The 14,949-nt window shown below is 32.9% G+C and overlaps 9 protein-coding genes across 9 annotated transcripts; 4 read left to right on the forward strand and 5 right to left on the reverse strand.

Moving 5' to 3' along the window:
- Positions 1-1,901: 1,901 nt before the first annotated feature.
- Positions 1,902-2,894, forward strand: EIN_406010 (ornithine cyclodeaminase, putative; the record flags this gene model as incomplete). The annotated part of the gene is made up of 1 exon (XM_004256870.1): positions 1,902-2,894. One exon carries the CDS (start codon positions 1,902-1,904, stop codon positions 2,892-2,894), a length of 993 nt encoding a protein of 330 aa, XP_004256918.1.
- Positions 2,895-3,073: 179 nt separating this feature from the next.
- Positions 3,074-3,400, forward strand: EIN_406020 (hypothetical protein; the record flags this gene model as incomplete). The annotated part of the gene is made up of 1 exon (XM_004256871.1): positions 3,074-3,400. The coding sequence occupies one exon, from the start codon at positions 3,074-3,076 to the stop codon at positions 3,398-3,400; it is 327 nt and encodes a 108-aa protein (XP_004256919.1).
- Positions 3,401-3,660: 260 nt separating this feature from the next.
- EIN_406030 (scavenger mRNA-decapping enzyme DcpS, putative) lies at positions 3,661-4,512 on the reverse strand (the record flags this gene model as incomplete). The annotated part of the gene is made up of 1 exon (XM_004256872.1): positions 3,661-4,512. The coding sequence occupies one exon, from the start codon at positions 4,510-4,512 to the stop codon at positions 3,661-3,663; it is 852 nt and encodes a 283-aa protein (XP_004256920.1).
- A 1,195-nt stretch (positions 4,513-5,707) lies between these two features.
- EIN_406040 (hypothetical protein) lies at positions 5,708-6,640 on the forward strand (the record flags this gene model as incomplete). The annotated part of the gene is made up of 1 exon (XM_004256873.1): positions 5,708-6,640. The coding sequence occupies one exon, from the start codon at positions 5,708-5,710 to the stop codon at positions 6,638-6,640; it is 933 nt and encodes a 310-aa protein (XP_004256921.1).
- Positions 6,641-7,822: 1,182 nt separating this feature from the next.
- On the reverse strand, positions 7,823-8,555 carry EIN_406050 (hypothetical protein; the record flags this gene model as incomplete). Its single annotated transcript, XM_004256874.1, has 2 exons — positions 7,823-8,200; positions 8,358-8,555. The coding sequence occupies 2 exons, from the start codon at positions 8,553-8,555 to the stop codon at positions 7,823-7,825; spliced, it is 576 nt and encodes a 191-aa protein (XP_004256922.1).
- A 91-nt stretch (positions 8,556-8,646) lies between these two features.
- EIN_406060 (sphingomyelin phosphodiesterase, putative) lies at positions 8,647-9,995 on the reverse strand (the record flags this gene model as incomplete). The annotated part of the gene is made up of 2 exons (XM_004256875.1): positions 8,647-9,371; positions 9,479-9,995. The coding sequence occupies 2 exons, from the start codon at positions 9,993-9,995 to the stop codon at positions 8,647-8,649; spliced, it is 1,242 nt and encodes a 413-aa protein (XP_004256923.1).
- Positions 9,996-10,052: 57 nt separating this feature from the next.
- On the forward strand, positions 10,053-10,580 carry EIN_406070 (hypothetical protein; the record flags this gene model as incomplete). The annotated part of the gene is made up of 1 exon (XM_004256876.1): positions 10,053-10,580. The coding sequence occupies one exon, from the start codon at positions 10,053-10,055 to the stop codon at positions 10,578-10,580; it is 528 nt and encodes a 175-aa protein (XP_004256924.1).
- Positions 10,581-10,795: 215 nt separating this feature from the next.
- On the reverse strand, positions 10,796-12,184 carry EIN_406080 (hypothetical protein; the record flags this gene model as incomplete). The annotated part of the gene is made up of 1 exon (XM_004256877.1): positions 10,796-12,184. The coding sequence occupies one exon, from the start codon at positions 12,182-12,184 to the stop codon at positions 10,796-10,798; it is 1,389 nt and encodes a 462-aa protein (XP_004256925.1).
- A 674-nt stretch (positions 12,185-12,858) lies between these two features.
- On the reverse strand, positions 12,859-14,593 carry EIN_406090 (hypothetical protein; the record flags this gene model as incomplete). Its single annotated transcript, XM_004256878.1, has 2 exons — positions 12,859-13,136; positions 13,189-14,593. The coding sequence occupies 2 exons, from the start codon at positions 14,591-14,593 to the stop codon at positions 12,859-12,861; spliced, it is 1,683 nt and encodes a 560-aa protein (XP_004256926.1).
- Between the last annotated feature and the right edge of the window lie 356 nt (positions 14,594-14,949).

Below are 14,949 nucleotides of genomic sequence, written 5' to 3' on the forward strand. Positions count from 1 at the left end.
TCAACAACGTCCACCAGAACGGAGACGACAAAAAGAGAGAAAATCAGTTGTTCGTAACAGCCAGAACATTTCTAACAGCCAAAGCTTGTTAAGTCGAGAAGATAGAGATTTGATAATTTCAAGACTTATCTAAATAATAGGACTTTTGCTTTATTTTTTTGTTTAACTCATAATTTTTTACAATAACACTAAGATGAAAATTGTCTTGTCATTCTATTGTATATTGATTTCTCCATGATATCGTTTCTTTTGTGAGCTCGATTTTCGATTTATATTATGTTGATTTTTTCTATAACAGAACAATATTTCCAATTACTGATTCAGACCAACATGATTAGTCTTTCATTGTTTGTTTATTTGAACAACAAATCACGTTTAATATGTGGTCAATCAACACTTCGAATACTAGAAGACTAAAAAACCAAACAAAAAAATTAATTAAAATTTGTGGTATTTTTATTATCAAGTGTTAGTAAAAAAGATGGTATCATTTTGGCGAAAGAAATGACAATTAAGTTTTTCGATAAAAAGTAAACACATCTAAGCGATTTTTTTGTTTTGTTCAAATTATGGCATTTAAATTCTCAATTGATAAAAGATGGTCTTCCCAAAACAACATTTTTACCTTTATAAATGATTGATATTATGCATTTTTTGAAAAAAAAACATTTTAACTAATCATAAACAAGAAGGAAATAACAGGCAAAAAACAGGATTAAAAAGTTACAAACAATTGAACTATACAAATGAAAAAAAGGTGCACGAAAACTAGGTTTTTAAAGTCTGACATTCCACAAGAAAAACTGGGTTATTTAAGAATTTATTGATCTTCAAAATCATTCCAGCTTTACCTAAAGCCTTAGTCGTCGGGTTGAATGAATTATTTTTCGTTTATAGCCACACACTTGTCCGCTGACCTTTCTATTCAATTCATAACATAGAAATTGTCCAAGAAACACATACGCATAATAGTACTTTTATTTTTCGGACTTTTAATATCAAACCCACTCCTTTGCTGTCAGTAACAATTTTGGACTAACCCCAAATGTTCCGCGTTCAACAATATCATGATTGTTGTTAGTTTAATTTGTAAATGAATAGCTTTGTTAATTTTTTATTGTTTTTAATTCTTCTTTTATAATAAACAAAACAATAAAACAATAAAACAATAACATAATTAATGTAAGTTTCTTAATAATTTTATAATTAATCTTAAAACATTTTAGAAATAATGTTATTCTTCTTTTTTTAGAATTATTTAACTCAGTAACCCCATTTTTGCTTAAGTTGCACTGGTTTTTATCATAACTGTATATGTTAACAGTTGATAATCACTGTTAATATTATCATTTACTTTCATTTGTTAAATTAATTATAATATATAATATATATATGATATTTATAATATTATATATTATAAATATCATATATTTTTATATCATCTCGATTATTATATAAATAGATGATTTTATCATAAATCATATATTTTCGGTTATAAAATTATCCCATTCTTTTTTTTATTGCTTTTATTTATTATTAGTTAGTAATAATCAATAATTATAATAATTATTATTAATTAATAATTATTTTAATAATAATATAACTATTTAAATATTTGTTTTCCAAACAACTTTACTAAAGTTTTAATTGTATTCAAACTAATAAAAGTATTATGGTTTATTATTATAGTTATTTAATACTCAAATTAAATTTTTATTAAAAATTTTTATTATAATTTAGGTAACAAATTAATTTGATTAGAACAGATAAAAATAGATCAAAAAGTGAACATTACTTCCCGAAATATAGGTCTGAATACATTTAAAACAGAACCCATTATATTAATACAAATAACAATAAGTTTCTGATTAATTCTCACCCCATCTCGAAAAAACAATTTCATGTCACAACAAGAAACACTTCTTTTTATTAACAAAGAGGACGTTTTTAAACTCGGCGATTTAAAACGGACTATGGCCAAAGTCAAAGAAGCAATGCTTGTCTTAGAATCTGGAGAATACTTAATGCCAGAACGTTTATCAGCCACTTACAAAGAGCGCACTGTCCTCTCCATGCCCGCTTTGACTAATACAGCATCTGGAACAAAATTGCTAACAGTGACGCCTTCTAACATCAAACTTGGTCTTCCAAGCATATTTGGATTAATGACAGTCAATGACTTCACCACTGGAAAGCCACTTGCAATTATCGACGGAAGTGCTTTGACGTCTTTAAGAACTGGTGCGGTTGGCGGACTTGCAGTGGACTATCTAGCTCCAAAAAATGCAAAGAGTGTTGGTATTGCTGGGTGTGGTGCTCAAGGCTTTTACCAACTTATTTACACATGTTGTGTAAGACCCATTGAAAGGGTCTATTTGTATGACGCATATGCAAAAGACTTGACAAACTTCATTGAAAGAGTGAAGAAGGCACTTTGTGAGTACAAAATAGAAGAGAAAATCACTTTTGTGGTGTGCAAAGATACAAAGGAACTCATTTCACAGTCCGAAATAGTTATCACTGCAACGACTTCAAACACTCCAATATTCGATAACGACAAGACTCTCTTTCATGGAAAGACTATAATCGGCGTTGGATCGTATCAACCAACGTGCAGAGAATTTCCTGACGCAATATTTGGAGAAGACACCGCTGTTTTTATTGAACTACCTTTTGCAAAGGAAGAGACTGGGGACTTGGCAATTCCAATTGAGAATGGACTCATAAAAACTGAGGACATACACTTACTCGTTGAACTCGACAAAAAGCCAGAACTCATGAAGAAAACAAACTTCTTTAAAACAGTTGGCATGGCCTTGTATGACATTGTTGTTGCAAACGATTTATATATTGTGGCCAAAGAGAAGAATGCTGGACAAGTTGTTAAACTATAAATTTATAGTTTATTGTTATTAAATCAATTTTCTATTTATAGGTAGAAGACTTCACTTCTTATAGATGTTTTTTAAAGCACAAACCATTAATTAATAGTTTATCAATAGTTTGAGTATTGTTTGTTAATAATAACTATAATATTTTAGTATTAACTAAATAATTTCTTTTAAGAAAAGAGATGAACGACAAGGAGAACGAAGAGCGAACGACAGACAGCCAAACATCTCAAATTGAACAACGAGAAAATGAAACGTATGAACTTTCAGAGAGTGAGATAATCATTCGGCCATATCCTCTTGTCATCAGACAAAAACACCCCATTATAGACGTCGACGAAATCAATGAACAAACAAGTCTGAACAATCCAATCGTTATTTCAGACGATGTAGCGATTGACGTTGATGAGAACGAATCGACACAAAAGGCACTGACATTTGTGGATATGCACCAAAAAGGACTTACCAAACGTCTCAACACAAGAAAGCCAAGACTATACCATTTTTAATGGAAATCAAAATGAAACAAACGACTCATTAGTGCAATTTATTGGAATGGACCTGAACAATGCAGAACTTATTTGCTCGCAAGACAGCTCATATTAGAATGTCAGCAACCACTCACAATCCAAGACTGGAGTTTTGCTCTTTAATAAAATATAATATGTATTATAAGTAATAACTTAGTTGTAGTTAAATTTAATACAGTAACATTGAGAAGTAACTACTAAAGTATAGTTAAATTATTAACGATGACTTATTAAAATACTTAATGCTTTGTTTGTGGCACATAATTTGAGTAGAGTTCATACAGGTGACTTGATGTTCCTAAAGTTATTTGCAAATCTGCATTTTGATAATAAGAGTCGCATATCTGTAAATTTTGAATGATTGTGTCAAGCAACACGGCTTTTCCAATGACGTTATTTCTTGTGAGTGAAGGAAACGCTATGTTTGTGAAGTGAACATGAAAGTGCCAGAACGAAGGATGGTAATGGCAGTAAACCACTATTTCGTCCTTTTCAAGTCCGTAAGTGTTATGTATAAATTCGAGGACTTCTGTTTTGAGTTTTTTGAGGAAAGGGACGTGTTGTTGGCGGAGTGAACGAATAGAAAGAATCGAACTGTCTCTTGAAAAACAGATTGCATAGAATTGGGTCAAGTCTTTCATATTCCACTTTACATCTGGGACTAGGAAAAAGTCATCTTGGGTATAGAGTGGAGTCGATTTTAAAGAGCCATAGTTGTCTATCCACTGGGTGACTGATGAAGGAATTTTCTTGATCTGAGGTAACATGATTTGTTCATACATCTCACGAGTTTCTGTGAACATGTGGTAAGTCTGAGCTTTATATTTGTTAAGTTCTTGTGGTGTATGGATTGTCATAACATTCACTTCGTAATCGGTAGTTGCATTGTCTTTACTAATTTTTTTATTATATTTAATCGAAGAAACTGTTTTTTCAATAATGTCGGAGTCTGGGGAGTCGGTAATGAGTGTAATAAGTGAATCTATTTCAGACGGTGTCACACTGCTTTTGGTTATAGTGAACAATGTTTTGTTTTTAAGTAACACAACACCCTTAAGATCGGAAAGGTTGTTCACCAATTCAAATGACATAGTGCTTTATTTGTTTTAAAAAACCCTTTTTGTGTTATTGGCTTGCTATTAAATTGAAAAAATTCAATTATTCAAATATTAGTTGGTATTATTATTTTGTTGAGTCACTATTTAAATCAAAAGATTAAATACTTGTAATACACATATCGTATATAATTGAATTTTAAAAAATTGGATGAATTGTAATTACATTGTTAAGGTGTTTAGATTTTTCAATTGAATTCAAGACCTTTAAAGTTAATACGATAACAAATACATAAACGGAGATAATTGAACAAATGAAAAGCATTATATAGAGTCAGTCTTTTAACGTTATCTGGTGGACAAAAAATAGATTCATTTTTGTCTAAACATCGGGCATTAGGTAAAACGTGAAAAAACCCGAAACAATTGGGATGGGTTTTTGGGACTGCTTCCCGAATTATTCCCATTTTTATGGTCCAAAAGGCACCAGATAACGTTTGAGACCAGATAATGTTAAAAGACAGACTGTATTTGATTATTTATCTCATTATTAAACACTTTTAATGTAATTTGATCACTTTCTTGCTTATGTCTATTAATAATATATATATGAAGGTGTAGTGTTGTTTTCTAATCATTTAAAACATTTATTGGAATGCTAAATAGTATTCAATTAAAAATAAAATTTAAGTTTTATTTTATCCTTCATAATAACATCATTATATTTTCATTATTATAATTATTAATTATTAATAACATAAAAATACAAGTTAAAAAATATTATTATTTAAATATTATTTGAAGCAAAGTTGAATTTATTTGAGTTTTGGAAGAATCGAAAAGACTTCACAATCAAATTTAAAACCAAAAAAAAACATAAACCAATTTTTATTAATAACAAATTATATTTGATATTAAACTTTGTTGATTTTGACTTGTGATGTTTGAACCAGAAAAAATGAATTTTTCTTTTTTTTCAAATCACATTTTTTATTTAATTCAATTTAACAATCATAATAATTTCATTCTAGATACATAAAAATTATTAATTAAATTATAAATAAAAATACCTATCAAAAAACACCACATTCCCGAAATTGAAGTATATTTATATTAAAAAATGCTATGAACTAATAATTAGGTTTTTGATGATGTATTTCAAAAATAGGATATTTCACCCAATTTTTTGAACTGAAAAGTTTTAATTGAAAACTCTTAATTTTAATAAGACATGACTTCACCGAAAGAATTCGAGGACTTTTCTTGTGTCAATTTGTCTTCACTACCAACTGGTATTCCATCACAGCCCTTCAGTTCTCTTAACTCAAAGAGGAAACTTACTCAACCCGTGAACGATGACGTCAAGCGGAGGCGTGTCTTAAATACTCACGCCAAACAAAAAGGGATGTCTGAGGAGTGTATGCGCCTTGCGTTCTTGATTGGCTATTTGAACGTGAAAGGCGTTGGTTTTATGTTAGCGCGGCGCGCGAAGCGCGCCGAGAAGTCTTTGCAGTACATTGAAATCACCAGCATTTATGGGAGTGTTGAAAAGACACACGCGGAGTTTTTGGCAATGATATCAGTGGAAGAGGAGAAGTGTCAGAACAATGAAGTGAGTCAAAGTTATAACGAGCGCTATCACCGGAAGAATGTGTTTGCGGTGATATACAATTACTTGATTCAAATATGTTCGAGCTTTGATGAGCGTGTAGTCTTCGAGACGAAACGGACTAAGAAATCGATGTTGACTATAAAGATGGAGAAGTTTGTATCGGTCACAATAGGTGATGTGAAATATACCAAAGATGATGTGATGAGAATCGGTGGAGTGATTTATGAATACATTAATGGTATCATTTCCGCTTCAACTGTTAATGTTCAAAGTTTTGCTTTAAATACTATTAAAATCGAACCAAACCAACCGTTGATATCAAAACAATTTACTCATGTCGTACACAACATCCGAAATTACTGGTTAATGCAAGAGACTTTACGGTTCGAGAAAGAGCACCCAGAACGGTGTGTTCTTTTTTTACAAAAGATAGGGATGAACGAGGATCGTGCATCTGTTGTCATCAGTTCAATCAAGTGTACACAGCCTGTTTTTGATATCACCAACACAGACAAACAAGTGGTTCATTCTAATGTTTCTCTCACACAATGAAGTTCCTTTTAAAAACGTCACATGTTATATTATTAAATTTTATATTACATTTTGTTATTGTTATTAATACAACAATTTCTTATGTTAATATAAGATATATCTAATATCTTATATTAATAAATAATTTTACCATTAATATATAGTAATATATTAATAACACATTACTAGAAAATAATAATAATAACATTAATATAAAATGTTAATAACATAAAAAGTGAAGGGAGTAATGTCTTAATAAGAAACAGTAAAGACACTAGGGAGCATGTACTTTAAAGAACGTTTTGGACAAGACATGGGCTTGGCAGTAACGGGCTCACTAAAAGTTAAAAACGCGCTATCCCTGTTAACAACAAGTGGGACAGACGGCTTGTAATAAATGGCATAGAAGTCGGCTGAGGATGTTGGTTTCCTGGCGTGACTTCTCTTGAACGGCTTTCTTGATTCAGAATTCATAAGGTCTTGATATTAAACCGAAAGAGCTTTCAACTTTCTTAGATGACTTTCCTTTTTAAGTTGAAAAAAGCGTTTTTTCGAAATGAAATTGGGGGTTTTTGACTTTTTCTTTTTTTATTTTCTTTATACTATAATGTATAGTTTGTGTTTTAGATATTATAATTTTGAAAATGAGAAGAATTATGATGAAACTATTTTAGGGTTTAATAAACTCATAAAAACGAAAGATGGTTGATGTTATAGTTTCTAAACTATTAAGAAAGACATAATGACGCATTATAATTATAATCTCCAGATTTTTGAGGGAAAAGATTGAAAAAATGACAATTGACAAATACGATTTAATAAAAATATTGTATAAATTAACCAATAAAATAGTTTGAGGATAGAATGAGTTTTGAATAATTAAAAAAAAATATATAACCTCATAAATCAAACTATAACAAACTATTTTAATTTTTAATTTACCAGGAATATAAAAACAATTGAATAATATTTTTTGAACAATTTATTTTTTGTGATGAAAAAAATGAATAATGTAATATAATTACATTATAGTATATTATAAAATTTAATTTACTATATAATAAATAATTATTAAAATTTTAAACAATTGATTTATACATAAATAATTATATAAATAGTTTGATTAAACGATAAAATTACTATATTCATAATCTAAATTTTAGATTCACAAAATCGATCCACACAAATAAGAAATACAACAAATTACTGACATCTTTCTTTGTTTTTAGTTTGTGCAACATCCACTGGTTGTTCAAATGATTTTTTCAGTGACAGTTCGACGAATGAGAGGAGCGTCTCGTCGATGCCCACGTTATTTTTTGCTGATATATGATAAGTGGGGAACTTACATCTGAGTGCGTAGTCCACGCAGCTTCTTTTACTTGGCTTCAGGTCAAGTTTAGTGACAACAACAGCGATTGGTAGCATTGGGTTTGGGTTATCTCTTCTTATTGAGTTGATTATATCGTTAGTCTTTCTCTCATCAAATACAGTAGTCCCGTCGACAATCAAAAATATCCCATCTGCTCCTCTGTAATATGGTGTTGGTCCAAACCCATTCATCAGCCTTGGAGTATCCCACTTTGATGTCAGTCAAGTCGACAAGGGTTATAGTTTATTTTATAGTACTTTTATAATTGTTTTTTTTATTTGGTTGATAATCTATTAATAGAATAATACAAATAGAATTTTGAAAATAGAACGTCCCGCTATGAGCAAAATCGATGATTAAACAAACGAAGTTCATGCGAAGGATTTTGTTTCCCCACTTGAAAGAGACGCTTTTGTAGTCGATCAACTGTGTCCGATTTGGAACGGAAAATGCTTCTCCAACACATGCGTTGATGAACGAAGTCTTCCCGCTGGAGTCATCTCCTACAACCACAAATTTCATTTCCCTTTCTTCTGCAATAATATTTCCCTCCAAGCGACTCATCAGCCCTTTTCAATTACATATTTCCAGTTTGTTCAATAACATTTTTAACCACAAAAATGTTATTACAGAAATGAGATAAAAACACAATCAATTAAAGCAACGACTGTTGACATTTAAGACCCTCTTCTATGTTGTTGGAAGTGATTCTACAGAGTGTGTTCTTGAAATCTGGATCAAAGAGTCCGTTGGTGAACATTGAATAATTTAAGTACAAAAGATGGTCTCTTTTAATGTGTTTCAAAGCTTCTTTAATAGAATTCGGAGAGGCATCTTCGACACCGTACAGTTGTTTGAAAGAGAATCCAGCCGTCCATATACCTTTTTCTTTCAATGAGGACTTGACAAAATACATGAAGTAGTCAACGTAATCATATAGTTTCCTTTTATTAATATCATAACTATAAACTCTTATTCCTGGTGCATTTCCAAGAAATGGTGAAACAGAGATGCTCGTCATCGCAGTAACCCCGTTGACCACTTTAATTTCATCTCTATGACAGTGCCCAAAAATGTTACCAATTATGATGTCTTCATTTGCTTGCAGAATATTAAAGAGTCTGTCTTGAATACTCTTTTCCATATAACTCCGACAATCAAATGCAGAAACTCCAATTGGGAAGTGCCCAACCACAAGCACTGAATTACCTAAAGCACGAGCATGGTTTATTCCTTCTCGAATGTGCTCCAACGATCCACAGTCTTCACCTTTATATCTTGGACTATAAAGTAAAGTGTTTATCATCACAACAGTCAGTTGTAAATGGTTCAAGTGTCTTACGTAACTGGCGTGCCTCACAAAAGATTCTTTTTCACTTACTTTATGTTATTTTTAGTTTCATATATAACACCTGTTATTATAATAATACTATTCAACTAACTACTGAATTGTGTAATAATAGATTGATATGATTTAGAGAACAAACATGGGATATACGTGGTATTTAAAAATTGGAAGTACTTTTCATATCTTTTATCATCACACGAAGTGATATACGCAGGTTCAACTTCGTTATTACCCAAGCAAAATACAATTGGAACACCTGGGAATCTCCTTTGAACTATATTGACACCTTCTTTCATAGTGTCTTGAAAATACTCTCCAGGGGCATGTGCAGGTAAGTCGCCACTCAAAATGATAAATTTTGGATGTGGGGATACTCTGAATGCTTGTTGAACAGATTCGAGGAACAAATTCTTATTGGAGTCGCAGAAGTATCGTCCGAACATAGGGTTATACATAGGGTTGGTCTTATATTTATGATAGAATCTGTTTGTTGATGAAAATGTGACAAAAGGGTTAGTGCGACAGTTTGTTGTGTCGTCATAAAGAGAACAGTCCATGAACTTGTCGTAATGGACGTCGGCAATTTGGATGAAGTCGACGATTTTTCCCGAAATGAATAAGAAAAGGAATGAAAAGAATATAACGAATACTTTCATATGGTATATACAGTTTTCTATAAAATTATCAAATGAACTTTTATATTTAATTTGGTTATGGCACAACCACTCAAATATAATACTATTGAAGTGTTGAAACAATGGTTACATTTCCCTAATTATAAAGTCGTCTATTCTTCAGAAGAAGAAGAGGTATCAGCAAGACAAATCAATTCTAAAATAGAAGGGAAGTCCGATATAACTATTGTCATCACAACAACTGATGGGAACGTTTTTGGTTCTTATCACCAAAACCCAATTAAAAAGAAACCATTGAAATTTTATGATCGACACATCCAAAGAGGGGGGTATTTCCTCTTTACTATTACTAACCCATACAATATCCCACCAACAAGGTTTGTGACCAAAAACATGGACGACTACTTAGTGCTTTATTCCGATGACAACCCAAACTCTCTGATCTCAATGTGTTATGTCTACGACCTCAAACTTAATGGATCGACAATTAACACCGATTTCCCGTTTTATTATAACACCGAATACCCATCCACTATATTCACTGGCTCTGTCATACCAACGACTTTTAACTTCGAAAATATTATCATCCTCCAATGGTACTTATAATTTACTTTTATTATATTGTTATCAAACGTATTTGAGACGTAATACGACAACTCCACAATTCTCACAGTTCCGCACCAAATTCGTCTATTACAAAAATAGAGCACTTCATAATTAAAAGTAACCAATTTTCAACTAGAAATTAATTAAACAAACCTTCCCGTATTCTAAATTTGAGAGTACGCCTTCAAATACCGGAAACCATCACACCACAAAGTTTACGAACTTCCTTTTTTGATATCCTCTCGCACAACAAAGAGCATAGCCAAGAAGAAGTTGGGGTTGTCCTTTATCTCCGGAAACGCGTGGTACATCTCGCTCATTTTCTGTGCTGCAACTGAGTAGCATTTTTCCATGTAAAAGTTTGACACAGCAGATTGGTACTTCCCTCGACACTCACGACAACAGAACATCGTAACTCCTCGAAGCTCGATTTCCTTTTGACATACAAACTTCGATCGACACAACAAACATCTTTTCAACCGCTGGAACGGATATAGCGTTCCAGACGCTTCACACCGAACAAACGAGTTTGAATAACAGTCCGAACAGCAATACATACTATTCTCTTCAGACAAACACTTCTCATGAAAATAGTCGTCGCATCCCGGACAGTGCCTACAAGTACTTCTTTGATACTTTAACTCATTCCGACACAACGTGCAAAATTGTGGCTCGACTATGGTAGTCACAAAACTGAAAGTGTCGCGCTCCTTCTTGACTAACTCGCTCATCAAATACGCAAAGACAGTCTCTGCAATGGTTTTGTTGTTTGAAAGAAGAAAGGAAAGACCGTCGCTCTCGCACAAAACAGAGTACTCCTCGCATCTCAAAGAAAACTCGTTGATCGCACTAAAGTCCCGAACTGAAAAGTTCAACTCGAACGCAGCGGGGTTATTTACACTCGGAGACTGCTCTACAGATCCCCATGCGTACACTTTCATCTCCTTATTTTCCATGACATCCGCAAATACAATAACGTCTCCAGGGTACATCCCATGCAAAACTAGGGTTGGTGTCTTAATAACTGTTTTAAAGAGGCATTGTGTCTTTGCCAAGAAGTCTTGAATCTTCCCACCATTGATCACACAGAAAATCACTCTAAATTTTTCATTCGAGCATTGCCCACACTCCAACAAGGACTTTGAGAACAACTGCATTGCCTTAAAATAACACGAAAGAGAGTACCGAGCGGCAACAAATTGGTCCAAGTAACTATTTGGGAAAAGGGATTTGGAAGCTTCAAACGCCATAGTCGTCTGTGGTAGTTGTGCCAAGTATGGTGTCAATATGTTTTGTGTTAAGATATCCATCAGAGAAAAATCGAAGTGGTTCTGGGGTTGTGTGAATGTTGGGAACGACTGCGAAATGACGTTGACGGTGTCTTTCAAGGAGTACATTTTGCCTTCTATCCGTGCGGTTTGTGTGTTCGAGTCGATGAAGTCCTCTGTTGTAAAATGCTGAGGCGGCTGAGTGTCGGAAAAGACAGTCTGGATGAGCGAGTCGATTTCATCGTCGTCAACTGCCGTCTCGCTCTCCGTCATACTCCCGAAGTGTTCCTCCATCCGTTCGTCTTTTGCTTTTCGAGTTTTTTCTGAAACACACATAATCTTATTAAAATTAAAGAGGAAGATAAATACATATTGTACCTTCTTATGTTCTAGTTTAATACCTCAAATGGTTTTTATCTAGTTTAATGATTATTATTCTCAATTTTAATTCTGCATGGCATTTTTATAGTTTCTTGAGTAACTTTATTTTAAGTCTTCTTTTGTACTATAAATAAATAAAGAAGAAAAAAGAGAAAAAACCAAATGTTATGCAGAAACAATTAATTTTTCGTTAATACTTATTTTGTTTGTTTATAATAGTATAATTATAATTATTAAACTATACTATATAATTTAAAAAGATCCGTTATAGAAAATTTAACATTTTTTTGATGTGATGTTTGCAATCAAAAAGAGATTCGAAAAAATCATAAAATTATTTTACTAATCTGGGAATTTTTAATTCATAAAAATTAAAAAGGTATAATTTAAAATATTATTTTAGTGATACATAAATTAATAAATTAATTATTAATACAAAAGATGAAATATTTATTATAAAAACTAAAACAAATAATTATTGTAAATTTTTTTTAATTTAAAGTAAACTAAAATATTGTTAAATAAATTAATTGAAAATAGTGGAATCTAAATTAAAGTTAATAATTATTTCAGACTTAAATTAAAGAACAAGACTCCAGTAAAAACAACTAAAAACGAGGCAAAAAGAATTAATCACTGTATCTCTTATTGATATACGGATTAGACGCGTAGAACGTAGCAGTGTCCAAGTGTTGTTTAGTGGTTGATTTGTCGAGATACGTATAGTCAAATTCCTTATGATTGTCTTTCTTGCTCAAGTAACTCGATTCTTCCCAATTGATGTCGTAGTAGATACAATTAAATCCACCATAATATGAAATTTGTTGTTCAACGATATCATACGGGAAGAAGTAGTATCCACAATATTCCTTATTTGCGACAAGATCTTTTAATTGGCTCTCAATCGCTATTGATAAGTATCATCATTGACCTCAGTACATACATATAGAAAAACAAACGAGTGAAATATAACCCAATAACTTGTGTTGGTAAAGCCTTCCACGTCAAGTCGACAAATGTATCATCCAATGTGTTATATTTGATCATAGTAAAATCAAAGTATCTTCCGCTTGGTTTTCTCGATGCTGGTTTCAATTCCCTCAAGAAGTATCTGTACACTGGATCTTTAGTACAAACGTGTTCATCAACGCATTGGTATTCAAATGGTTTATGTTCAAACTCCATGATCTTTTTGGATATTTCAGTGCTCTTCCCACACGCTTCAGTGCACACTTCCCAATTCAATGGGTCTTGTGGGTTAGGGCAAAGTGTCATCTCTTCTTCGTATGAAATTTGTCCCAAGTAATACTCAATAGAATGACTTCCTCGAATACCTCTGGCAGACCCCATTGGTCTATCTCCATAAGCAGTATCATTCCACGAATTCTTTAACACAAATCCTCCTTTATGTCCGGCTTTAGTCACAAACTCGTCAGTGAATGCTTCCATGACCATCCCATGACCGCCCGCCATTGTCATTTCGCCATGTCTATCAAACTCACCATCAGGTGTATACATCGGCAAGACTAATTTGGCACAGTCTCCGCTCGCTATCTCTGGTGGGCACGCTACAACATCATACACACCAACATTACACAAATCGGGATATTGCGTGCATGGGAAGTATTCTACATCGTCATGAATCAATGAAGTCCAAGCAAGTGCTCTGTTCCCTTTTTGGACAAACAGCTTTTTGACGTCCTCCACCGTCGTCGCGACGTTCATTTTAGTGACATCAAACCTCACAGGATTTGACTTAATTGCACTCTCCAAGTTATCGCAAATCCATTCTTCGCTGTCTGTCGGCAAATATGGGCACACAGAGTCGGGGACGGTTTCCTTATACAAGCCTGGGAATGAATAAAACCAGTTGATTTCACCACCGGAAGTGCTATTGCTCAACAACGAATCGCCTGGTGTGTTACACACATCGGGGTGTTCGACACAGTGGTCGACCATTTTAATACCCATAGCTTGTGTAGACAACAACGTGTATTGATCCTCAGACATCAACCCTTTTTCAATACCATTTTGTCGATAATTCGATTGTAAAAATCCAATCAATGCAAAATCCCAGCAAGTCCCTCTCTCCATTTGGTAATAACGCGGCTCGTTATGCGCGACGCGTGCATATTTCGGAAATTCGGGTTCAGTATGAGCCTCGACGTATGTCGCGGGAATATCAGTGACATTCCCAACGGCTTCTTCAAACGACGAATACGAGTCGCTTGTCTTCAAAACGGGCGAGAACCGGAAATACATGACGGTTGCTATTTGGACCAACAACGCGAGGAAAAGAACAACAACAGAAACCCGTTGGGTGACTGGAAAGCGTGACATTTGTTCAATGAATTTGTTCCCCATTTACAATTTTAAAGTTCTTGGATACTTTTTTAGTTGATGGACTTTTCCCCAGTCGTGGAAATTTTAAGAATACTTTTGCTTATTCACACTGTTCGGCGGGCTTTTTCGAAGTTTTCAGATGAACTCTTGCCCCTTTAAAATACTCGCTTATTTTACCACTCGTTCGGGCGGTTCAATCTATCTTCTAATTTAGATATATTATTTTCATAATTAAAATACTATATTTTTACTATTTTAGTTGTGTATTGGATTTTCTATTTTTTTGACATCCTGGGGTTGTGTTTAATAATTAAATACTATTATTATTATATATAATAGTTAATGGATGGGGAAGTAGACATTGTACAATTATAATA

The sequence above is a fragment of the Entamoeba invadens genome (assembly GCF_000330505.1).
Source record: "Entamoeba invadens IP1 unplaced genomic scaffold scaff_1105074726033, whole genome shotgun sequence".
Lineage (NCBI taxonomy): Eukaryota > Evosea > Mastigamoebida > Endamoebidae > Entamoeba > Entamoeba invadens.